Source organism: Artemia franciscana, chromosome 6 (genome assembly GCF_032884065.1).
Source record: "Artemia franciscana chromosome 6, ASM3288406v1, whole genome shotgun sequence".
Lineage (NCBI taxonomy): Eukaryota > Metazoa > Arthropoda > Branchiopoda > Anostraca > Artemiidae > Artemia > Artemia franciscana.
Window position 1 is genome coordinate 4,373,094 of NC_088868.1, and position 27,088 is coordinate 4,400,181.

A 27,088-nucleotide genomic window follows, 5' to 3' on the forward strand; every position below is an offset into this window, starting at 1 on the left:
TGAGCCACCATCTGGGGACCTATTTCATGGGACATGCTACTGGTGAAAAAGTGGAAAAAAAAAACTGATGTCATGCATTTGTAGTGAGAATACCTCTTGAAAGATTAATAAAGATAGGCAGCAATGGTCCTAGTAGCAATAAAAAGGTAGGGTCATAATGAATGCATTGAACAGGGGGCTACAAACCTGGATTTCTAGGTTTTTACTCTTCAATGATCAGTTGTACTATTGTTGAATTGGACCTATTTTTGAGGTATTCCAGGCTCTTTTTAGGAAATCTTGAAAGATTATTTTCATAATTTCTAAATACTGTTTTATTGGAGATGACTAACAGCTACTACTCTTGAATAGGATTTTATTAACATTGGATTTTATCCAGGAAAAAGAGTTTGTTTAAGCTCATTTTTGTTCTTGGTTTGTGGGGCGGGGTTAGGCCTTTATTAGGTAATAACCATTATGTATGAGGTTGTACTGCAATAGTACAACCTTGTAATATTTGTTACTATCCTCTTTGCTTCCTATAATTGATTTAAGAAAGAAAAAATGGGCGAAATATTAGAATTTTACCCTCCTTATCCACAACCAATCTTAAGAACAATCCTGGTGGCAAAAAATAAGAAAAAAGTAGTCACTAGGTTCTGAATAAGGGATGTCTGTGTTCAGAATCATCACTTTTTGTCAATTTTTCTGAATGGAAAAGCCACTAAAGTCGCTTTTCTTGCGCATCTTGTTGCAGCCAACTCCTGAAAAGTTCTTCAAGGAGCTTGTGGACATTGGAATGCATAAAATCCATATTGTGCATGGGAAATGGCTCCAGGGCAATGATTCATCCAACTTTGCTGTCATCTTGAGGCATTTTTTTTCCTGATCTGACCTGCATTGGTGTCAGGTTTTTTAGAATGCCAGAAAAAGAAAGGAGTCCAATTAAAAAGTTTAATTTAGCACATCCCAACAAGTTGGCTGACATTGAGTCCTTCTGTTTGCTGAGCAATTGATCAGTAGCCAGCAATCTTGGAGTATGTTTTATATTATATGCCATTAAAGAAGTATTTGAAGTATGTTATTTCATCACCAAAGTACCTTAAGATTTTAAGCTACATAAAAGGGAAAGATATGCTTTCAGAACTTGAATTCATTTACTTATTCATTGTCAGAGCTCTTTACAGAATTCACAGCAGGGTTTTAAAAGAACCGACCCCTTGTGCATGCTCGTCATCCCGAGCTGGAAAACTTACTTCTCACTGTTTTTACAAGACTTCTGAAACCCAACATTATCATGTCTGCTGATCGAATTTCTACAAGTTTGCTTGAGAACTTGGACAACTATTTGCAGGGCACTATTGTAGGCAAGCAGGTTGAGCTTGCATTAGATGCTCAGAAACTCACATTGTTAGAAAGGCAAGGGTTCCATCAAAGGCTCCAAGGCATTTCAAGGTAGAGCACTTGATCAAGAAGTATTCTATCTCTTCTAATAGCCTTTTCTAAACACTTAGATGCCTGGATCTCACGGAAAGAGCTAGAGGTCTTTTTTACACCAAGGGAGACTTGTTCCATTGGAAAGAGCCTCCATGCCAGAAAACGTCCTGAAGGCGAAGCTGTGTGTGATTGATGAATTGATCATATGAAGGCAAACCAGAAAGTTTTCCTATTTCAAAAGAATTGCTGACTTTGGCTTGGTCGGCCTGGTCAAAATACCAAGATTAAGTGGAGAACAAGGTAAAAGAACAAGCTGCTGAGCAAAGTATTCAAGACTAAGAGAAAGAAAAGGAGCTGATCCTAATTCATGAGTCAAGGAGTGGTTTGACCATGAATGGCAGTCAAAATTTCTTCCCACTTTAGTCCCTATTGGTCCCTTTTTACACCCCCCTAAAAATCCCTTGACAGGTCGTCAAGTCCCTTTTTTAATGAGCAGAAATCACTCCGAGCCCTGGATTGTTGTATTTGTTTTATTTTAGTTATGGTATTTCTTACTTCTTCAATTAAAGGTGCTACTCCCTGAGTGATAGGGCTATTTTCTGGGTATTTTGGTCACAATAGATGGAGAAGTTTTGAAGGTTAGCCTGGGACATCTGGTTTAAGAAGTCATTGAAATGTTTTTTTCACTGTTGCTTTCTTTTTAGACGTGCTCTGGTGATAGTTTCATCTGGTCTTTTCATAAATTTTCTAATTCCATCTTCTTGTTAATTTTTTAAACATTAGTTATCTAGGGATCCTAAGTTGTTTACAGGTCATATCTAGCTGCTGTGTCTTCTTACTGAGAGGTAAGTATTGTCTAGTAAGCATTTTAAGTTTTTCTTGCCTTTTAAGAGCTTTTTTGCAGAGTTTTCTGAAATTATTTTTTTTTGTATGTCCTTTCTTCTTATGCAAGGAGTTGTACATTACAGAAGTGCACCACTTTTCAATGCCATTTATTCTTCTTATGCAAGGAGTTGTACATTACAGAAGTGCACCACTTTTCAATGCCATTTATTCTCTTTCCAAGTACTTGCGGAGCAACATCTATTGTGGTTTTCCTGATTTTTCAATGTGTCCTCTCTAGGATTTATTCTTCTGAACTCTCATTTTCTTGTTGTGCTGGTTGAAGATCTAGAAATCTTTTCCTCAGGCTAATCTTTTTGGGATTTTAAATTTCTCAGTGTTATCAAACGGTTCGTGGTAACAAACCGTAAGTAAGGAGCGACTCGCCTCAATTGTAACCAAAACTCTAAAAAATAGAATTTTTCTATCATTAGGTGCACCTAAAGAATCAGCTTATTATGCTAATTCCAAATATATGAGATTCATCAAGTTTATTGTTACTCATCAAAAGTGACAAGACTGAGAAAATTTGCCTGATTTTTGAAATTGGGGGGAAATACCCTCTAAAATTCATTAAATCTTGTTGAAAATCACACCATCAGATTCAGCGTGAACCATACTTTAAAAGTTTCAAGCTCCCTTATACTGAAATATGGGATTTTTCTATTTTTGTCAGAAGGAAGAGCACAGATGCATGTTTATTTGTTTTTTGTTGATTTTCTTCCCAGGGGAGATCGTATCAAAATTTCGAATGGAAATAAAGGTTCTAGTGCCCTTTTTAAGTGACCAATAAAATAGGAGGGCAACCACGCTCCTTTTTCCCCCAAAGTTATCTTATCCAAATTTTGAGTTAACTATTTTGTTCACTATAGTTGAAAGATAAAATAACTATGTCATTAGGGGTGAAATGACCCCCCACAGTCCATGGGTAGAGGCCTACAAGTTATAAAATTTGCTTGTTCTTTATGAATAGTATTTGTCATTGGAAAGTTTACAGATATTTTTTGGGGAGAGGGGGATTTTGTGCTTAGGATGGATTTCTATAGGTAGAATCATTATGGGGAGGAAAATTTCCAGGGGAAATTCTACACTTGAGGGATTTGACAGAATTTCAATACGAAATCCGGTTACTATTGAGCCTGGTCGCTCCTTATGGCAGTTCATTAGCACGAATGAACTGTTTGATAAAATATTTAACTGAAAATGATGAAATTTTCTTTTGAGGAGAGCCTTTGTTGTATCACTCTTCATAAAACTCTTAATCATTCTGCATGGACTTCCAGGTCTCTATCCCTGCTCTTTTTTTGGCTGCAATTGACGTAAGACTGGCTTGCTAATTGTTCACAGCTGGGCTCCTTGACGTGTTGCTTACTGGTAAAAATGCATTGTTTTACATTTTGCTTACCCACGGTTACCCAGGTCTTTGTCCTATCCACTGCTTTACCATTCTTTGAACTGGGGTTATTTAGTTTGCTAGGGTAGTCCCCATTCCACCCTTTTGAGATGCACTGAAAGACATCATTTTCAGGGCATAGAGTCGGGGACAGGACGCTTATGCCCAGCCATACGGCCCACCATCACTACATTGACTAGGAATATGATCTACCGCGAAATTAGCACCCTAGACTGTACTACAATTTTATGGGATGGGGAGAATGCTTAATACTTGAAAATTTACATTCATCAGTTAAACTTTCCTGATTTCTTTTTTAGGAAATTATCCTTCCCCCAGTTCTTAGCAGGCATGCAGATACGATATTTGTCATACTATGTGTTAGTTCCTTTTCTGGAACATTCATTATTTAATTAAGATTCTTATCTTGCTGTGATAAAGAGTAGAGGATGAGTAATTCAAGCTAGTGGCCTTTTGATGTTTTTGTGGAAAAGGTTTGTGGTAAATGGATAGCAGTTTTTTCAGTAGAATAGACAACGTTTTTATATAAGTAAAAGTGTTCACGTTTTATTGTTTAAAATTAAAAATGATTGTGGAACAGAAAAAGAGATAAATTAGTATAACAATAATAAAATAATAAGGTAACTCAAATATTCAGTTGAATTTTACTATGTTCTAGTAGTTTCTTCAACGTTAATAATTTTGTAAAAATTAAAGATTAAGTAAAAATAATTTTTTTCAGGCTGTAACAGGTTGACATAAACGGATTAACAATCTAAATAATTCAAATACCTTTGGTCAGGAATGTAAATTTAAGTAATTAGTATTTCTTTCGTAAATATTTGTAAAGTAAGTTGGTTGAAGTTATTGAACTAAATTTATTTCAGTAAAGTTAGCATTGATAAGTTACAGTAGGCCTAATTCAGTTTTTTTGGTACTTCCTATGACAGGTTATAACCTTACTTATGTCCCCATTAATTGTTTTGCATGCTCGTACTTTATTCGAGAGTTGTGCCTCTCTTTTCTTCGAGAGTTGTGCTCATACTTTATTCAAGAGTTGTGCCTCTCTTTTCTTCGAGAGTTGTGCTCATACTTTATTCAAGAGTTGTGCACCAACTTCAAAATTAAACGTAAATTTCTGTTGTATAAATTAACGTTGAATGTTAAAATGGTAGGACTGCAAACACTGCCAGTGATGTCGATTCACGAAAATCGGGGAGGGGAAAAAATGCATTTTTCGAAGTGTACGGGGTAATATTTTTCACGAAAAATCCCAAAAAGACACCTTTTTAAAATTGGAGGGGGGAAAGGAGGGATGAATTTCGGATACGCCCCCACCAGCTTACGATGTGAAACAGGACTCTTTCAGTTTAATACTGTAGGTTAAATTTCATGTTGGATTTGTAAAGATCTCTCCGTAAGGCAGACATCTCCAATATTCAGTCGCAATTTATTTGTTTATTTATCTTATATATATATATATATATATATATATATATATATATATATATATATATATATATATATATATATATATATATATATATATATATATATATATATATATATATATATATATATATATATATATATATATATATATATATATATATATATATATATATATATATATATATATATATATATATATGGCAACACAGGTTTGACCACGTGTTTAAATATTGTTGTGAAATGATATTTTGTTTAACGGCAAAAGTCATTAGCTTATTGTGAATCTGGTATTAATCGACTCCCAAAATTTCCGAGAAGTCACAGTGCTAAACTTCGTACCAAAACCTCCTTCTTTTTCCTTTCTTGGCTTATTTATTTCTAACGGTGTCCCTGAAATAATTTGTCCTATGTACAGTGTTGGCAAGGCTTGATATTTGGGCTGTCGAAAGTGTGCCTGAATTTTTATGGTGCAGCGTTATTATGCTTTGCATTGAAAGCAGAAAAGCCCAAATCAAAAATTTTGACGAATTTTTTGTTTTTGTCAATTCTCAAATCTGCCCGAATAAGCAAGCAGAAGAGAGGAGGTTACTTGTTGCAACTATGGTCTACCTGCAGGGAGTGGAGTCTCCCTTAAATTGCAGGGAATAGGTAGCAAGGACCTAAGCTTCCCTTGCTTATCGGTGCTGAGTATGGCACAGACGTTTCTATATCTCAAACTAATCATGAACTTTTTCCAGTCAAATAGACAATTGATTTAACGTTGCTGTCGAGAATGAGGTAATAGCATCAAATGCAAACACAGGTAAAAAAATCTTCTGGCATAATAAGAGGACTTCCTAGAGAAGTGGATGCTAGTGAACTAGCCAAACATAATCCAGGCCTCGTCGAGGACGCTTTCCGTTTACGAAGAAGGTAAAACAAGCAGACTGACTTTCAAAAATAGGTAGACCATGAACTTTGCATTGTCAAGCGGAATCAAGCTTGGATGTGACTATTTCCGGGTAGATTAGTACATTGACGCCCCTTGAAGATGTTTCAGATGCCAGAACTTCGATCATCTCAAAGAAAACTGCAAAACAGTCCCAGATGTGCCAGATTTTCTGGACCGCGCCCTATTAACAAACACACACCGTGTAATGAAGACCTCGGATGCTCTTTTTATGACGGATCTCATGTGTGCTTCATCTTGAGATGTCCTAAATTGAGAGAGATTCTGAGAAAAAAAAATAATCAATGAATAGATGTCTTAATGTTTTTAGTCAGAGTATTAATGGTTGCTGCAACAAAGAAAAGGACATAGATGATCTCCTTCAAATTTATGACCTGCTATTTATCCAGGAGCATGTGATCTCTGGGGTAAATACAAACTTCCTGAACAGATCCCGGTCGCACGATGTCTTTGTAGAGCCAGTAAGATCTACGGCAGGGTGTCCGTCCGGAGGCCTGGCAACATACGGTAGGAAGGACCTTTTGGCTAAGCCGACTAATAGAAGCAGTAGTCTGTTGTGTTTTTCTGTTGTGGGAATTGAGTTCATCCACGCATACATACCTACTAATTACAACAATACTGTCTCTCTGACTGAGTTCTCAAGAGCAGCAGATGCCCTAAGACAACATTTGGAATCCCTTGAGCTTTGTGGGTGTAAGTGGCTAATTGTTGGGGACCACAAATGTGACCCATACAATGACCATATTCTATGTTGTATTTCTATGAATTGCCTCTCAACCACTTTTAAGTTTTGGCTGAAGTCCCTGGATTTTACGTACACCCATAGTGGTCATAACTCCAATATTGACCACGTAATCTTATGCACATCCATTTCTAGTCTTCCAGTTACAGTTTGCACTGTAATCCAATTAGTGATCATTCTAGACTTTCGTTTCAGATGGAGTCATCCCACAGCACTATTTACGCTTGTTCGAGAAATTCGGTCAACAAGCAAAATTGGGAAAAATGCAATATTCCCCTTCATGTCGCCACTGTTGCTTCAATCCTAATATGCATCAAAGTTCTGTTTCATCTACTTTGCTCTTGTCCTTCCAATGTCTCAGCCACGGTTGATTTCAACACTTATTACCATCAAGTCATCCATATCTGAAAACTGCCGAACCGAAAGTGGTTCATACAAGATGAGGTAAAATTGGGACAGAAAAACCGATGTGGTCCGAATCCACTGAACTCCAGTTGGCGAAAGGGCATGCAAAAACATACTTAAACATTTCGATTGCTTGTGGTAGACCACTACGTGAGACTGTATCTGAGTTGCAACGGAGCACTAAACGCAAAAATAAAGCTGAAATGAAGAGGTATCGAATTATCGGGCAACAGTTCACTGGAAATAAGGAATCGTGGCTAAGCCTAATTCCACCAGACGATCGTTGATCTAGTACTTCTCTGACACCACATGATTGGTACACTTACTATACTTCGTTGTATGGAGATGAGAATCTTACTATAACCAATCACTATGAAAACGAAGTTTCCAGCTGGCTTGCACGTTTTTCAGGACAGCATTGCGTCGTTCCCATATCTCTTGAGATCAAGTTAGCTGTCAGAAAAGAACTTACCTAAGCAAAGAATTGGATAGACAGGGACGGTCTTTCAATAAAGTACCTCAAACACTTACCTAAATGCTTCTATTGCTATCTTCAACTTAACTTCTGGATCTGCATCACCAGGGGTTTTGTTCTCAACCTTTTCCTGAAAAGGGTCATCTATCTCCAAATAGATAAGGTCGGTAAATAAGGTAAATAAGTAAATAATGGTCACCAAATAAATAAGGTCAGTAAATAAGGTAAATAAGTAAAATAAGTAAATAAAGTAAATAAGGGTCACCTATCACCAAAAAAAGAAAACGATCAAAGCAAATGCAAATCTCATGGACCCATAACCGTCTCGTGCATCTTGAGCAAAGCGTTTGAATATGTGACCTTCTCTGAGCTTGATATGGACACTTTGTTGACAATCAGCTTGTATTCCTGAAAGGTCTCCGGTGCCCAGATGCTTATCGCCTTCTGGCTTACATACTTATGGATGCGGAAGAAATAAGTCGCTTCTATATTTGTGCATTATTTATATATCGAAAGCGTTCGATAGCGTCAATCACATGTAAGCAATGAATGATACACTGCAAAATGGAGTAAGTTAGAGCTTAGTGAGTACTCTGAAATTTTGGTACGAAAATTCGATTGAGTTGAAGAAATGGAAAGGTACAGTTTCAGATCCTGACAAGGCAGCGTTCAGAGTTTTCTTGTATTCAAAGATGCAATCTTCAAGATTCTGGGACATATCTTGCCCTCTCTCCAATTGCGTGGTACTGACCTGTCCTACTTGGCATACGCTGATGTTGTCCTTTCGCTGAGTAGATCCAAAGCACACTTACAAGACAGCCTAAATTAACTTCTAAGTGATTTTCAATCTATCAGGATTTCTATTAACATTGATAAGTGTGAATTTTTGTCCTTTAATGCACTGCAAAGTGAACCTGTCACTCTCGGAAATCATGTTGTCCCTACGGTATCGGATTTGAGAAATCTTGGTATTATGATTGCAGAAACAATCATTAAAACTAGAGAAGCAATTGTTAAGTAAACAACTACCGCCATTAAATGTGCTTATGCGTCTGTAGTGCCGAATTGCGGACACTACTCCAGGAAAAATCTTGATTTATTGTTCTGTATGCTTACCACACCTAACCTACCTCACCGGTGCATCGCACTTGCTGTCAGTGAGAGACACTAACGTCAAGAAGTACCACGACAAATATCCAAAATTTTTATCATACATGCCCAAGCGTTAGAGGAATTCCCGCCTTGCAAAATATGGTCTTAGAGAGCCATCCAAACAATGATTTAGTGTTCGAAATAATTCAGTGCTAAAAGTTAAATTAGATAGACGACGTTTCTCACCTGTATTAATTTTAGCGTCGTGAATTACAATGAGTGTCGTATTTTTATCTCTTTGGAAGCTGGTTTTATTTCTTTTATTTGTTTTCTTTTTGTAGTTCTCCACTATAATGTATCTTTGTACCTGTCAATAATTTTAAGCCTAATTACACATGATCAGGCAAGTGGGAGTTTTTTTTTTATGGACCGGTGGATGACATTTTTTTTTCAATAAGAAATATTCAGAAACTTGGAAAACTTTAGGATCCCCCCCCCTCTCCTCATTATGTCCCTGCATACTGGTTTGGAAAATTCTTACATTTGTCGAAGGACCCCCATCCTCGTGATAGCGGAAAACTGCCCTTTTCATGTGATATTTCATATCTGTTTCTTTAAGGGCCAGATAATGTTTGGGTTTGTGGTTCCAGACATCCTTGCTCAGCTAAGATTAACATCTTCTCCCGTGCTGCATATAATTGCTAACAACCACTGACAAAGTTAATATATTCACAAATTTTGACGTTTAGACCTAAAAGGAATTGTTTTGAATATTTATAGATCCGCCAGGGAAAAGTGTGCCACCTTTCTCAATGGACCTTAGTGTACCTACTTTTCCATTGTGAAAATTACTTCCTGTTACCTGCCATAGGTTTACCTGCTTAGGGGTATTCAATTCACAAAAATTTAGGTGATGAGGGCAAATGTAGCCTACTTCCAAAATTTAGATGTGAGGGGGGAATTTTTCCAGTGAATATGATGTAAAGGTATTTTTGAATGGAAATACCAGAGAAGGTGCTTTTCGAAATTTACAGAAAGGGGAGGGGCAGATACAGCAACCAATACCCTTTTGTTCCACTGTTTTCAGGTATCTGCTGGTTAAAAAATTGGCCATTGGAAAGTGGAGTTTTTGAAAAATTAAAAATATGGTCTGCTTCTTTTTTCCTTATCCTTCCACCGTCTTTGTTTCAGTGGTGATAATCTAAAACAATTTATTGTCTATTAAGTTAAAAGCCTTTATTTTTTAGCTGTAATTTTAGCAACATTATTGGCCTACATTATAATCAGGTGTCAATATGGCTGGAGCTCAGCCAGGTAGCAGTAGTAACCAGTATGTTGTTGTTTGGGAGTGGTACCATGATAGTTTTGGGTGGCGACCATATTCACCTTATGTGTCACAGGTAGGTTTACTGATAACCTCTCATTACCAAATTAATGTTGCCTATTCAGTAAAGCCTTTTGCTAGCCAAGAACTTGCAAAGCTATGTTTTTGGCCAAATATTGCACGAAGTATAAATGAAAGTATTCTTCCTTCTATTTGGTAAACATATTATTGTAACGCACATAACGCGTTATAATAACAATCAATAATATTACAGTAGCAAAAATAACATACAAAATCTAAATGAAAATATTCTTCCTTTTATTTAGTGAACATGTAAGATGCACATAACATATTACAATAATAAACAAAATATAAACGAAAGTATTCAATAAAGTTATTTCCGCTATTGTAACGCAAATAACGCGTTAAAATAACGTAAAAAATAATAATGCACAAAATGTAAATGAAAGTAATCATCCTTCGATTTGGTGATCATAATAAGAAGGTAAATATCATTTTAGGGAGAAATATAAAACTTTGTAATTTAAGAAGAAACAAAAAGAGCTGAAAAAGACGAAAAATCATCAGACTAGATAGCAGAACAAGGAAGAAAACAAGTATCAAAGTAACACGTATGTGGTAGCATCAGAAATTTCTTTGAAATTTCTTTTTGCTATAGAACTAAAATATGTGATTCTAATATAACTGTCCACATATAAGGCTAGCTGGCTTGTGCCATCAGACTAGATGGCAGAACAAGGAAGAAAACAAGTATCAAAGTAACAAGTATTTGGTAGCATCAGAAATTTCTTTTTGCTATAGAACTAAAATATGTGATTCTAATATAACTGTCCACATATAAGGCTAGCTGGCTTGTGCCATCAGACTAGATGGCAGAACAAGGAAGAAAACAAGTATCAAAGTAACAAGTATTTGGTAGCATCAGAAATTTCTTTTTGCTATAGAACTAAGATATGTCATTCTAAAATAACTGTCCGCATGTAACGTGTGGTAAATAAAATGTACTTAACGGCTAGATCATATTATGTGGCTCACATTATGTGGATGGAAGTGTCCTTCCTTCTTTTGAACTAAATAAAAAAAAAAACAAGTTCGTTTCAAATGAAAGTAAGGAGTAAATTAAAACGAACAAGAATTATTGAGTGTAAGATTGGGATTGCCCCCTCCTCAACACATCGCTCTTTGTGCTAAATTTGTTGAAATTATTTAAGAATGACTCCTGGAATATAAGGGCCGTTAGTTAGAATAATAAGATTTTTTAAGTTCTCACAAAAAAAGCTTTATTGCAAAGAGTGGGGTGTTGACGAGGGGGCAACTCCCCTCATATACGTAATAATTTATGTTCGTTTAAGTTAATTTTGTTTTTTACTTTTAGTTATAATTTCTGTTACTTTTAGTTATTTAATTTCTGATCATTGATTTAATTTACCCCCCTCCCCTCGAAAAGTTTCTGTATGCTTCCCAATAACCAATACTAAATGTAAACATTGGGCAAAGTTAGCTTGCAGCCTTTTCTCTGGGGTCTATGGCGTTTTGTCATCCTCAAAGACATAGTTTTTAGATCCTTCGATTATGCTGAACAAAATTGCTATGTCAAAATGTTGATCGGTCGACTTTGAAGAAAAGGAGGCATGGGAGAGGGGCTAACTGCCCCCCAATACTTTTTTGTCACTTACAAAGCGCACTAGAACTTTCGATTTCTGATGAAACGAGCCTCTTCCGATCTTCTAGGATCACTGGTTCGATACGATCACTCCCGGGGAAAACGAACAAAAAAAGGTAATAACATAAACACGCTTCCTTGATCTTTTTTCTAACGAAAAATACAAAATAGGCGCTTGAAACCTCAACAGTACGTTTCTCTGACATGCTAAATCTGATGGTGTGATTTTCATTAAGATTACTTGATTCTTCCGGGTTGGTTTCCCTATTTTTCAAAAATTGGGCAAATTTTTGTCAGTCTCGTACCCTTTGAGAGGTAAAATTAAACTTTATGAATTTTATATATTCAGAATAAGCATTAAAATCCGATCTTTTTTGATGTATCCATTGTTATCAAGATTCTTTTTCTTAGAGTTTCGGTTACTTTTGAGCCGCATTGCTCTTTACTTACAGTTCGTTACCATGAACTGTTTGATGAACGTGTTGAACAGCTGAACTATTTGAGGTAGAAGGATAATAATATGGTAATGCAATAAGTAAATTTAAAAATAAAAGAATATCATTAGATGAAATTGCATGCCTTTACACAAAATAATCAAGAAAACGAAACCCTGGCGCAAGACAGTTTTGTTGTGGTTCACGCTGTTGAAACAATTCAAATAAGTAATCTCACTTATTTTTAATGATTTGCTAATTGAATTAATTAATTCTAATAGAACTGTTCACGCTAAGGTAAACTCCCACAACAATGTGTTCGTCGATCACAATTTTTTCGTGATTTTTGTTTCCTGTATTGCTGAGGCTTCCAAGAATTAATACAATTTTATGTTAAACATTCAGTTCATTTTCATTATTTCTTTCCAGTCATCTTTATTATCATATCATGATTTGTTTTCATTTTTCTTCGACGTTTTGAGAAATTACAACGCACTGTTGGGGGGGGGGGGGGCAAACTCCTGACTGTAATACTATCTGTTAATTTTAATATTGCCTTAAATATTCATTTGAGTTTTGACTCGTTTTTGTCTAAACTATTCATCTATATAGTGCCCGATACCAGTATTTGTGTTGTGACTATTTATTTTAATTTGTGTTAGTTTTGGGTTTCAACTATTCTTTGGCAGTAAATCCTGGTAGTTCTGGGTTCGAATTATTATAGGACTTTGTTTATATTCGTCTTAAGCTTTTAATAAGCTTTACATATTAGGATTTATATGTAAGTTATAACGGGTTTTCAAATATTTAATTAAATTTCAAATGATTAGGTGTTTTGTGTTTAATATGTTGCGGGGAATTATTTTTTGTTTATTTTTTTTTGTATATTTATGCTGATGCTGTAGGCTTGTATTTTGGCTTGATTTATTTTTATTAAGTGCTAGTCAGTATTAAGTATTAAGTGCTAGTTTAGTATTAAGTGCTAGTTTATTTTTATTAAGTGCTAGTTTATTATCAGTGCTAGTTTTTATTTTCGTAATGTATGTAACATTGTCAGTGCCAAAGTATGCCACCAGGCATGTGCACTGGTTTGTCATATTTATTTATTTAATTATTGCAAATAAAAATTATCTATCTATCTATCTATCTAAAATGGCTCTTCAATTTTCTCTGAAAAACTTTTTTTTGAACTCTTTGTTTTTAAATTATTTGTCTTAAAATGGCCATATGTTGTATAGAAACTAGTTTTGAGTGAGGTATAAAAAATCCATGTTAAAAGACCCCCTCTCCCCGCCAAAGAAAAGAAATAAACGCCCTAAGCCTGCAAAATAATTTTGGGATTTCACCCCTCCTTTGTTGCACCATTTTAAAGTGTTGAAGTGTTGCTATGCAACACGTTCTTGACGTGTTGCTATGAAAGAACTAAAGCTTTAGTGGAACGACCGTGGAGAGTTTAAGCCTAATGAGTAGTGTAGGCTTAATGGCAGTTTAATTTAAAGTTAAACTGAAAGTAAAGAGCGACATTGAAACTTGAAATGACAAGAAATTACTTCGTACCTTAGGGGGGCAGCCCAATCTTCTACTCTCCGCTCTTCATGCTTAAATTCTACGGGGTTTCAAAATACTTCTCATTCCTTATGTAGTTCCTAAAATTTAGGACAAAAATTTGAACTTTAACATAATAAACGGACGTTGAGGAGGGGCCGCCTCCATTCATATATTTGGATATTCACATATTTGGATATTTTTGTTTTCTCTCCATATTTACCCCCCCCCCCTCCATACATACAGTATACACTCACTTTTATATAACTCCAAATTTTGTAACGATTTTTTTTCTCCAACTTTAAAGTATATTGTCTTTACTTTATCTTCAAAATTTTGTTTGACTTTTTGAAATTAAATTTTTTTATAACTACAAGTATCTAAGAGAGACCTTACCCTGTTTGAACCCCTCCCCTACCCGAGCCTTTGTCCGAATCATGCAAAAGTAAGGAAAATAAACGTGAACAGATTTTTTCTTCGGTTTTTAAGTTTTATACCCCCCCCCCCTGAACAAAGATCTTCTTGTATAAATTTCCCCTATATGGCCTCGGTATTCTTAATAACAGAGAAATGGCTAAACTTATAGTTAAAATTAGTATATCTATGAAAAGTCAAGCTTTCATTCTATCTAAAACCTTACACCTTATTGAAAACAAAAATGAACTTGAAGAGAGAAGTAAAAAAAAAGTATGTTTGTAAAAAAAAATAAAATTGGTGGCGAAATTTTAAAAACTAGCCGTTAGACGCGTGAGTCACGTCCACCACCCTAATGAAGCGGGTTTGACGAAAAAATGTTTTCAAGTTTTCAGTGTTTACCCCAGCGAAACTTAAGTGTTTAAGTGCTTTTATCTACGGATTCCAAGTGTGGTGGACACACGTTCTTTAAAATTAGAACCCTTCAGAATAACATGGTTAAACACGTTGTTCTGAGAATCCCAAATACGAACATTCAAACCGATGTTAGTGCAGCTTGTCCAACTCTGTAATAGGTAAGGGGTTGCCTGAAAACGGTTCTCAGACCATTTCTATTTCTGAGGTCATTTACTCCAAGCCAACGATAAGTAATGGGGCTTTTCGGATGAGCAATCTTGGCATGCTTGACTCCAGTCATATTTTGCTTATAACTTGCTTCTTTTTTTCTGTTTTGACGAATTGTCCTGTCTTCTGACGTAAAATCTAGGATAAGTATATGAAGATAGTAGTCAAAATACAATTGATTGAATTTCGGTTTATTTTTAATTTATTTTCATTCCAGGCCACCTATTTGTTTTGGATTTTCAGGCAGATTTTAATTTATTTTTTTTTTAGTCCCTAGAGCGAGCTCACTCAAAAAAGCTGAAAAAATTGTTTTTAGGCGATACAGAGCCATCTTTATCAAATTACTTCGTACTTTTTGATCGAATGGAACAAATATGCAGCAAATCAGGTAAGACCAAGCGTAAAAGAGGAATAAATGTAAACCGTAATAAATATAAATAAATGTAATGTCAAAAGAGTAATACTAATAAATTCATACAAATATATTGAGACGAGGAAAGGGGAGAAAAATTGCCTCACTGGTGTTATTTCGAACCACACACATCTTGCTTCCCCCCCTGAAAGTTAACAAAATGTTGCCCAAGTTGCTTTTGCGTTTCAATCTCTTCCCCTCCCACCAGAAAAAAAAAATGCCACTTACCTCGAAGTTGAAGTTTTTATATTGATCATTTTTTCTGAAAAATGCAACAAAATTTCTGACAAAAATACAAAAAAAAAACTTTTTCATCCTTCAAGTTACTTTGGAGATATGATTTGAAATTGAAACTTAATTTTTTGTGCGTAAAATATAGATTTGGAAACTTTTATATGTTTCCTTTAGCTCACTTTTGGACTGTATTTGACCTTATGTTGTTTGATGGGAGGGGGGCTATTCCCTTGCCCGCATCAATATTTTCTCAGATCTTTTTGCGCAGTTTCTATGGTAAGCCAATTTTGTAAGAGACATTGCAACTCAATAGTTCTTAAATGAAATTGGGGGAAAATTTATATATATGAGGAAGTTGAAATCTAAAATGTCAGTAAGCGGGATACTGTCCACAATGTAGGGGAATATTAAAAAAAACATGTTCTAATCTAATCTCCTGAACGAATATTAAATCCCATAGTATTAAAGCAATTACACTGGAGGGAAAAAGTAAGTCCATGGAAATCTCAATTTATAATTGAAGAATGTATTTTTTTTTTCATATATAATTTCATAAAAAAATGCTACATTTTGCAATAGTTAAAAAATAGAAAAAATTGTCAATTATATTATTACAAAAAGGGACTAGCCTAATGCTATTGGTACATGAACCCATACTAAAAAAAATACTTGTTTCAATAGAAGTTAAAGCATAAAATGGGAAAAAAGGGAATAAAAAAAAGGCAAAATGAAAATAAGAATTTTAAAAAGTTATATACTTTTTAGTGCAAATGAAAAATAAATATGACACAAAAAATTTTTCTTCTTTTAACTGGTATAAAATTTCCATCAGAAGAACCAAGCAGGTGGAAATTAAGTTTAAGGTAGTTTTAAAACCAACCTTGCTTTTAAAATGAGTTCAAGACAAAATGGGCTCAAGGTGGGTTCCAGTGGGTTCTGTTGATTTTTAACTAGAATCAAGTAGTTGCGGGCATCAAGCCATAGTTTAATTGTAGAAAATGCCAAGACAGATAGCCCAAGTGAGAGGGAAATCTGGCACAAGCCATTTTTAGGATTGTATAGAAATGATGTCATTTTACTTGTTGACAGATAAGTCTATCATCCATCCATCCGTAGGCTACGCCATTCCAAGGCCCGTGGTTTTTGCTTAAGAGAACCTGATGCAGATGTCAACCATTGAGGTAAAAGCGCACCTTTTACCATTGAATTATATGAAAATGATTTTCTTTTTATTTCTTTTCTTTTTATTTCTTTTGTTTATTTTCTTTTTATGATCTTTCTTTTATTTTAGCCCATTTTTTTTAATGACTTTTTTTTTATTTTATTAAATCTGCAAGCTATTTTTTTACCACCTCTGAAGTTTTAGTTATTTCCAAATTTAATGTTTATATTATAATATATCTATTATAATAAGTTGCAATTTTATTTTAAATTATTTTAATTTTATTCATTAATTATAGTTAATCGTAATGATAATATATAGTTAATCGTATTATAGTTATATCTTAATTATATTTACTTCTGATGACAATACGATTATTTAACATCCATATTCCCCTCTCTTGCATAAGTTCTCTTCCAGCTTCCTTCAACCTAAATGGGTGATAAAGCAAATTAAGAATCGTCAAAAAAAAAACCTTTTATGCAAGACGTTTTATTATTATTATAGAGAAAATGGAACGATTATCGAATACGAGCTTTATCTAGACGATATTCCAGCTTTTGTGACCATTCCGAGCTATTTTATTCTGGCGTTTGTAGTATTTTTGATAAAAGTGATTTTGAACAGATCAAGACCGACTATTACCAGTATCTTTAATTTCTGATTTATCTTTCCTTATTTTATACAATAATTTTATTGATACAAGCTATTGTAGTTTAGAATATAATGAAACAGTTCGTGGTAACGAACTGTAGTAAGGAGCGACCCGGCTCAATAGTAACCAAAACTCTAAAAAACGGAATTTTGTTAGCAATAGCTGCATCAAAAGAATCGCATTTAATGCTGATTTTAAATATATAAGTTTAATCTCAAGTTTAGTCTTACCCATCAAAAGTTACGAGCCAGAGAAAATATGCCTTATTTTAGAAAATAGGGGGAAACATCCCCTAAAAGTCATAGAATCTTAACAAAAATCACACCATCAGATTCAGCATATCAGAGAACTATACTGTGGAAGTTTCAAGCTCTTATCTACAAAAATGTGGAATTTTGTATTTTTTGCCAGAAGGCAGATCACGGATGCGTGTTTATTTGTTTGTTTTTTTTTTTTTTCCCGGGGGTGATCGTATTGACCCAGTGGTCCTAGAATGTTGCAAGAAGGCTCATTCTAACGGAAATAAAAAGTTCTAGTGCCCTTTTAAGTGACCAAAAAATTGGAGGGCACCTAGGCCCCCTCCCACGCTAATCATTTTTCCAAAGTCATCGGATCAAAATTCTGAGATAGCCATTTTACTCAGCATAGTCAAAAAACCTTGTAAGTATGTCTTTGAGGACGACTTAATCCCTCGCAGTCCTGGTGGGAGGGGCTACAAGTTACAAACTTTGACCTGTGCTTACATATAGTAATGGTTATTGGGAAGTGTACAGACGTTTTCAGAGGGAATTTTTTGGTTGGGGGGGGAGTTGTTGAGAAGAGAAGGACATGTTGGTTGAACTTTCCATGGAGTCATGGAAGGGAAGAAAATGGGGTCATGGGGGAAGAAAATTTCCATGAAGGGAGTGCAGGATTTTCTAGCATTATTTAAATAAAAAAATAAATATGAAAAAGTTTTTTCATTTGAAAGTAAGGAGCAGCATTAAAATGAACAAAAATTACTATGTATTATGGGGATTCGTCCCCTCCTCAATACCTCACTCTTTACGCTAAAGTATTTTTGGTAATTTCAACTATTTATTCTACGGCCTTTGTGATTCAGGGGCCATTCTAAAGGAATTGGTACAAAACTTAAGGTTTGTTAAGAGTGAGGTACTGCTGAGGGGGTAAACCCCCTCATATACGAAATAAAAACATACGAATACAAAAGTTCGTTACGTAAGCTAATTCGTAAGTTACGTGTATCTTTTACTAATAAAAACGTTTGTAAAAAATTAAATGTTCTAGTTGACTTTTAAGTAACCAAAAAACTGGGGGGGGGGACTAGGCCTCCTCCACCGCTCCTTCTTTCCCAAAATCATCCGATCAAAACTATGAGAAAGCCATTTAGCCAAAAAAATAAATATACAAATTTCGTTTTAATTATTCATCTGCGGAGAGCCAAAATCAAAACATGCATTAATTCAAAAACGTTCAGAAATTAAATAAAAAAAAACATTTTTTTTTAACTGAAAGTAAGGAGCGACATTAAAACTTAAAACGAACAGAAATTACTTCGTATATGAAAGGGGCTGGTCCCTCCTCAACGCCCAGCTCTTTATGCTAAAGTTTTTTACTGTTTTAAAAAGTAGAGTTGAGAGAAAGTGTTAAATGTTAGCGTAAGGAGCGGGGCGTTGAGGAGGGACCAGCCCCTTTCATATACAAAGTAATTTCTGTTTGTTTTAAGTTCTAATGTCGCTCCTTACTTTCAGTTTAAAAAAACTTGTTTTTTTATTTAATTCCAGCTAAATGGCGCCAGTTCTTACAACGAAAACAAGAAAAAAGAAAAACGCACAAGAATATAAGTTATTAAACACTGGCATGTAAAAAGGAACGAACGTTCCTTTTTACAAAAAAGGAGTAGTTAGTTCCAGTCTTACTGTGTTAGCTGACCTTGTGTTTATTTTATGCCTCGTAACTGGTGGTAGAATCTCTACGTTTTTCACTGTTAAGAAGAAATTAGCCAAATTTACAGATCAAACCCATATGACATTCGTGAAGGGACGGTAGTTGTAGGACAGATACTGCCGATTCATAACTTTCATACTTTGATGGCTCTTTTTTTTTATTGACTTATTTTTATGACTTATTTTATTGATTTTTTGACTTATTTGACTTATTATTTTTTTTACTTATTTATTTATTAACTTATTTTATTGACTTTTTTTAATTGATCGCTTAGGAAACTTGTGTTGTTGACTTGAGGGCTCCTTATAGGGCCCTCACTACTCGATACTCGAGAATTTGTCGGATGTAAGTAAGATAAACCATCTTAAGTTGGGACACTGAAAAACCGAAACGACGTAGTAAGATAAGATAAGGGTGTTTCGGAAACTAAAACATTATTCCTCTTCTAAGTTTGTTAGATTTAAATGATATACGAATATTAAATACTTACATATGGCATTTTGAAATCCAAAATTCTAAAAATTATTTCTATGACAAATCTCTGTTAATTTTACTTCCTCTTTCGGATTGTCGGAGGTCTAGGATGAGCCGAATTCCTTTTGTAAGTTCTGAAAGGTCAAGGTTTTCGATTAGGTACCAAATACCCTTCATTGCTAACAATTATAAGCTGAATGATAAAATACTGTTTGATCCATCCCAAAAATCTCAGGTAAACTTAAAACAACAAATGTTAAAGATTGTTTGCTAAAATTTTGATTATTCACCATTGATGATGGAAAATTAAATTATTTGATCTTCTTATTTGTGTGTTTTATTTTTGTGTCCCTGTGTCTGGTATGGCCTCCCATACCCCTCCTGCCGGATATTTATTTATTTACTTATCCTTGTTACTTCTCTTTTACGAGATTTTTTCTATTTTGTTTGTTTTTTGCCGTATTAAATTTTGGAATCATTATTACGATGAGATGTTGATGTTTTTTCTATGTTTTTGCCCAGTCCCAGCCTTACGAGCTCTGCTCTCTGTTGAGGCATAATATTGTTTTTGTATTTTTTAATATTTTTCCTTAGTAGTAATTTAATCTCGTTATATTCAGTAACAGATATTATTCAAACATTTCAAATATTATGTTATTAATTATTCAATCCTGCTCTATTAAGTGTTGGTCTGTTTCACTGTCTTTTCCACCTATTTTCTTAAATAGTTTTACTCTCTCGTGTTTTGTGGCTTGAATATTTTTCCTTTCCTTTGTTCACTCTGCTCTCGTAAAGCTTTTAAGTCTTCATGTATGTACTGTATTCTACTATTTTTGTTTTTTAAATTATGCTTCACAAGTGTCATTTTGTATCTTATGTGCGCTAAAATAAATTATTATTATTAAAGCGAAGCACAAGTATTGATAGTGACGGTTTCCTTTGGCCGTGGTAACTTAGGTTCAAATCTTTACATAAGAACTTTTTAATAAAATCGAAAGACTAAAAACTCGAAAATAATATGAAAATAAACGAAAACACGTTTTGAAATGAACTAGTAAGTTGAAGATAATTTTTGTTTGAGAATCTATGAATATAAATGAAAACGGGAGGACCAAAACGGATTGGGCTTTACATTGATGTTTTTAACTTGTTATCACTGATTTTTAATGTATGCAATTATAAATCAGAAGATAAAGTTGCCCACCATGCTTTATATCCTGCGCCTCTTTCAGATAAAGCACACCAGGTGAGGAGGATATTTTATCCTCAAACATCACCGGCTGGATGTGGAAGAGTCTGGGAGTGGTGTGACAACGCAGGGTGGAAAAGTTACAATATGGAAGTACAATATGTCATCGATGATGCTTACCATAACACGGTAAGAATATTATTTTTCACTCATTAGCTAAACAAAGTAAAGGGTAGACAAGATTTTATCCAGGATTTTGTTTCCTGGAGGGGGTTGCAAAAAAATATTGAAAAATGTTTTAAAACATTTTATGCGTTTTTGTTGCGTTTTTACGACTCGGACAAAAATTTTCGGGGCGAGTGGGGTTCAAAGGCCAACCCCCCTCCTGGATAGGGCCTTCAGTACCTGTTATAAGCATGCTACTTTTTAATTATATTTCATAGAATTCTAAAGAATCAATAGAAGAGGTGCCAATTACCGGACCAGTGGTGCAAGGTGCTTTCATAAGACTTTATAGACCTTAGAATTATTAGACCTTAGAAAGATGAGACCTTAGAAAGATGAACTTACACACTTACTTTTCTAAAAGATAGCAGAATGTAATATATGTAATCATTTAAATCAATGTGCAATCTTAGTGTAAAACGTATAAAAAAATCGTGGCTTGGCTCCATATTTTGAATATTTTGGAAAGCTTGGCTCCATATTTTTTAGCTATTTTGTGTCCCATGCTGGCTAGATAAGTTGAAATCACTAGCTAATTTTGGAGGAGTGACAAAGTACCTCTTAAGAGGATTAAAGCGAAGGGTTTTGGTTTTTCCTTCGTCGATTTAAAGGAAAATGCAAGAATAAACACGCACTTACTTTTTCGAAAAGATAGCAGAATGTAATATATTAGGGTATAGGAATTTGAGACATTCAGTATTGGGCTCATGAACTTGCAGAAATTGATGTTTTAACTTTCATTGACGTGACATCCCTTTTAGCGGGTGGCCCTATTATTTTTTTTATCTTTTTTGTGGACATTTTTTTATTGCCTCAAAGTTTTACGAGTAGGCTTATTGGATTTTATGTTTGGGATCACCATAAAAGTTTTAAAATATTTCTGGAAAGTAATTTTTTGTCAAAAGGAAGTACAAAACAATATTTAACATAAATTTGAAATCCCTGGAAATGGTTTTAATTAGTTTTTTATCTTCATTGAGGTCCTCATCTCCTTTTCACTTTAAGTTTGGTGCATTTAATACCATACATCATTGATGATTCTCATCGTAATATGGTAATAGTATATTATTTTTCTTCTAATTGTAAAAGAAGGAAAATATAGGTTCATCCTACCTTTTAAACCGCACCCTTATCGAACTACCACTAGAACACAAAGTTTTCCTGGGAAGGCTCTTGCTGTGAAGTCTTTGTTCTTGTCTCAATTCCTAATTTTTACCCTTTTCAGCTTCTGTATCAACAACCGTTGATTTGATGCTAGTCTTTCCTCTTATCATTTGTGGTGACTAGTGGTTAGCCCATTAGCCCTGATGATATTTGTAAGTAGCCATAACAGCATATTTTGAATAAATAACTATTATGGGCTAAAATTATTGTTAGAAAAAACACACGAAAAAGACACTAATGTTTGAAGTCAACTATAAGAAAACAGAGGAAATACTGAAGCAAACCAGAAGCAAATGAAAAACTTTTCAAATCAGGGGTGACTCGAAACTGCAAGGCCAGAAGGTGGAAAAGATTCCATAATTTAAATGGCTCCTAGATCATATTATACGACCCGTGGGAATTTATAATATTAATATTTTATCATTTATGCTTATTGATGGTGACAAACAAGTAGCTAAAACGGAATATGTCATGTTTAAATGCGTAATTAAGGATAGCTGTATTCGTATTTGCATGTTCTTCAAAGTAGAACATCACTGGACAATCTTGTTTAAGTGAGTGGCATAGGTAAGGTATCTCTCATTTGCCACCAATATGAGGGAATCAACCACCATCTAGTCAAGAACCAACCATGGCAGTTCTCAGCAAATTCTTTAAAAACTTGAGCTTGCTTAATGACCTTTTGGCTGCAGCAACTGCAACAGATGCTTTCGTAGCCTATTTATATAGGCGATTAGCTTGCTTAAGCCACTAATCTCCTTCACCTAGGACTTTAATGAAGCAAGTAGTGCCGGGGCAAAATTGAAATAGAACTTCCAGCTCTACTTAAAAAGCAGCAGAGTCTTGAGGTCTTTCTTCGTTTGGAAAAAACGTTGTTGCTAGCTCAATATATGCAAATGAAATCCTTTTTTTTAAAGGAGGCTGAAGTAAGGGGCAAGCTGAAAATTGACAAGGAACGCTCTGAGATTATTCCCCATCATTGTAGTTACCCTATCCAGGAGGATTCTGGAATGTTTTTATAGAAGTGATACATTGAGATCTTGGCTTGAATCTGAGCTTGACTGTCAAAATGAGATGGTCCAGGTCACTGACAATGATGTCTTACGCAATATGCCTCTGGATTGACTTCTTTCTTTCTGGCAAACATTTTTGCACTGTCATTGACATTGTTTATTTCATCCTCTGATATTCTTTCGAAAAGTTTCTTTATAGCTTCAAGCATCTCGATTGCGACGATGATGCTGATCTCATCTTCTTCAAGTTTTTCTTCTTCAAGTTCTTCTTCAAGTTTCGTTATAGCTTCAAGCATCTCAATTGCAACGATGATGTTGATCTCCTCTTCTTCAAGTTTTTCTTCTTCAAGTTCCTCTTCAATTTTCCTTATAGCTTCAAGCATCTTGATTGCAACGATGATGTTGATCTTCTCTTCTTCAAGTTTTTCTGTTGCCATCCTGGTCTTGCAAATGCTTTTTTTTTCCATAAAGATGAGGCAGGCTATAAATTCGAAGCTTAAGATCCTTTTCAGAAGGCCGCTAGCTTGTGCCTTCGTCTCGGCATTGATGTTCTTTATCTTTTCTATTTCGCAAATGACTGAAACTATTGCTTTAAACTAAGTAACTAGTGCTTATATAGTAACTAGTGCTTGTATAGTAACTAGTGCTTGTATAGTAACTAGTGCTTGTTTAGTAACTAGTGCTTGTATAGTAACTAGTGCTTGTATAGTAACTATTGCTTGTATAGTAACTAGTGCTTGTATAGTAACTAGGGCTTGTATAGTAACTAGTGATTGTATAGTAACCAGTGCTTGTATAGTAACTAGGACTTGTATAGTAACCAGTGCTTGTATAGTAACTAGGACTTGTATAGTAACTAGTGATTGTATAGTAACCAGTGCTTGTATAGTAACTAGTGCTTGCATAGTAACTAGTGCTTGTATAGTAACTAGTGATTGTATAGTAACCAGTGCTTGTATAGTAACTAGTGCTTGTATAGTAACTAGTGCTAGTATATCTTCAGCCCTTGTAGTTCACCGAGTCAGTGATAATTTTCCGAGATTAAGACTGTTTCGAATCGAAGAAAGTTTTTCTTTAAGGGTAGAAGAATGTAAAGAAAAAATTACAATTTTTCTGTGTGTCTCTTCACCTTTTACTTGCTGCAAAACATTATTTAGAGTGCTTTTATCAAGAAGGAAATCCAGATGACCGCTGTTATGGACAAAGTGACAAAATTAGGAGAAAGCTACTTTGTTTGACTTGGAAGAGAAGTGACTTGCCAGTTTTCCTTTTTTGCTTTTGCTTTGCTCTCCGTTTTGTGCCATTGCCGCAGACCGGCTTCCGTCCAAGCTTTTTCAAATCGGTTACTCTTGGGACCACTAGAGAAATTGAAACACACGGAGTAGAAGAAAAAATTATTTTATACCTTTTATACCTTTAACATTGATATTAATTTGACTTTGAACCCAAGGGTATATTCAGGGTTTTTGCTCGGGGGTGGGGTATTTTATTCACGGGGTGTACAAAAAAAAAAATCTTTACAAAACACATAAAAACTTGTCTGTGTGCATTTTTGTTACGTTTTTACAAGTTGACAACAATTTCGGGTGAAGGGATTCAAAACCGATACCCCCTCCCCAAATCCGGCCTGTTTGTACTATAATCTCTTGGCCTGATGTCATGCTCTGTTTTTATAGTCTAATACTAGAGCAGCTACTAAGTGTATTGAAGGTTTTTGGTGAAGATTTGGTAAGTCGTAGTAAGTCATTTCAAATACTTATGATTTTTACACTAAGGTCCGCATGTTTCCGACTAGTCCTATATGTCCCATATTGAAGGCTTTTTGTAATCATTGGTAAGTCATAGTAAGTCATTTCAAATACTTATGATTTTTACCCTTAGGTCCGCATGTTTCCGACTAGTCCCATATATCCCATATTGAAGGTTTTTTATGACTACTGGTTAGTCATAGTAAGTCATTTCAAATACTTATGATTTTTACACTAAGGTCCACATGTTTCCGACTAGTCCCATATGTCCCTTATTGTCCAAATTGAAGGTTTTTCATGACCATTGGTAAGTTATAGTAAGTCATTTCAAATACTTGTGATTTTTTCACTAAGGTCCGCATTTTTCCTACTAGTCTTATATGTGATTTCTTTCTTAAACCGATTTGTTTCACTAGATTTTTGTTCGCTTTTTAGGCCAGTTCTCAGTTGGATCTTTCAAAATGTTTTCCTCAGTTACCATATATAATTGATTTTGAAAAAGATAAGCAAATTCGTAAAGAAACAAAGTATGAGAGAAAAATCCGATGTGCCAATATTGCATCATATCCAATGACAAAGCCAACTGATCAAGGTAAGAGTTTTTGTTCTGGTCGGGGTATTTATTGACGGGGTTGGAGAGACAAAAACGTGAAAACAACGCATCAAAAAGCGTTTAAATGCATTTTTGTTACATTTTTACGAGTTGGACAAAAAAAGTCGGGTTTCAAACCGGGTGCCCCTCCCACTGGGAAATGACCTTGCTTGAAGTATATTCTCTTAGCCAAATATATCAATATATCATAGTATACAACGACAAAGCCAACAGATCAAAGTAAGAATTTATCCAAGTTTAACAATATGGACATACTGTATTCCAGTTTTGATTTTGTGGTCAGTACTTTCGTGCCCTGAGTAGGTCCATTGGTTGTTTAGGGTAAGGTGGAGGGAGAGCTTAAGAAGTGTTGACGTCTTGAGTGTTGCCCTGAGTAGGTGCATTGCTTGTTCAGGGTAAGGTGGAGGGGGAGCTTAAGAAGTGTTGACGTCTTGAGTGTTGCCCTGAGTAGGTGCATCGTTTGTTTAGGGTAAGGTGGAGGGGGAGCTTAAGAAGTGTTGACGTCTTGAGTGTTGCCCTGAGTAGGTGCATTGTTTGTTTAGGGTAAGGTGGAGGGGGAGCTTAAGAAGTGTTGACGTCTTGAGTGTTGCCCTGAGTAGGTGCATTGCTTGTTCAGGGTAAGGTGGATGGGGAGCTTAAGAACTGTTGACGTCTTGAGTGTTGCCCTGAGTAGGTGCATTGCTTGTTTAGGGTAAGGTGGAGGGGGAGCTTAAGAAGTGTTGACGTCTTGAGTGTTGCCCTGAGTAGGTGCATTGCTTGTTTAGGGTAACGTGGAGGGGGAGCTTAAGAAGTGTTGACGTCTTGAGTGTTGCCCTGAGTAGGTGCATTGCTTGTTTAGGGTAAGGTGGAGGGGGAGCTTAAGAAGTGTTGACGTCTTGAGTGTTGCCCTGAGTAGGTGCATTGTTTGTTTAGGGTAAGGTGGAGGGGGAGCTTAAGAAGTGTTGACGTCTTGAGTGTTGCCCTGAGCAGGTGCATTGCTTGTTTAGGGTAAGGTGAAGGGGGAGCTTAAGAAGTGTTGACGTCTTGAGTGTTGTTTAGCAAAAGGCATGGTCCTAAACGTCTAAAGTGAACAAAACTTTAAGCTCTGTGTTTGACTCAGTGGTGCAAATTTAAGGGGGGGGGGTATTGAAATATATAAAGATTTTCCAGAGGCATTGCTAGTGCATAATCCACGTTTAACCGACGCACAAGGGTTTATGTGCTACAATGAATTGTCAGCAGTAGTTTTGACCTAGAAATTCTTGTTAATTTAATGTTTATGCCCGAGACGTTGTGTTTTTTGTGTAAATATTCGACATCAATCATAGATAAGATATGTTTCAATTGGACAAATATTTTGCACAAGACACCCGCTAAATACGATGAATCTTTACAATATGTTTCAACCCTGAAATGTGGAAAGTTTCTATGTTGTGGCAAAA

General features: G+C 35.2%; 1 protein-coding gene across 7 annotated transcripts in view; it reads left to right on the forward strand.

Annotated features, from left to right (window-relative positions):
- The window catches only part of LOC136027933 (E3 ubiquitin-protein ligase DTX4-like), a 161,156-nt gene that overhangs the window by 88,782 nt on the left and 45,286 nt on the right, over window positions 1-27,088 (forward strand). For 4 of the 7 annotated variants that reach the window (XM_065705392.1, XM_065705390.1, XM_065705396.1 and 1 more), the window contains exons 2-5: window positions 10,054-10,206; window positions 15,102-15,219; window positions 20,948-21,093; window positions 25,490-25,646. In XM_065705392.1, the coding sequence (XP_065561464.1) occupies window positions 10,102-10,206; window positions 15,102-15,219; window positions 20,948-21,093; window positions 25,490-25,646 (526 nt within the window). In that variant the 5' untranslated portion in view covers window positions 10,054-10,101. Of the gene's footprint in view, window positions 1-4,073; window positions 4,193-4,217; window positions 4,242-10,053; window positions 10,207-15,101; window positions 15,220-20,947; window positions 21,094-25,489; window positions 25,647-27,088 lie in introns of those variants that run through there. The other 3 variants (XM_065705395.1, XM_065705393.1, XM_065705394.1) reach the window with 3 other exon arrangements.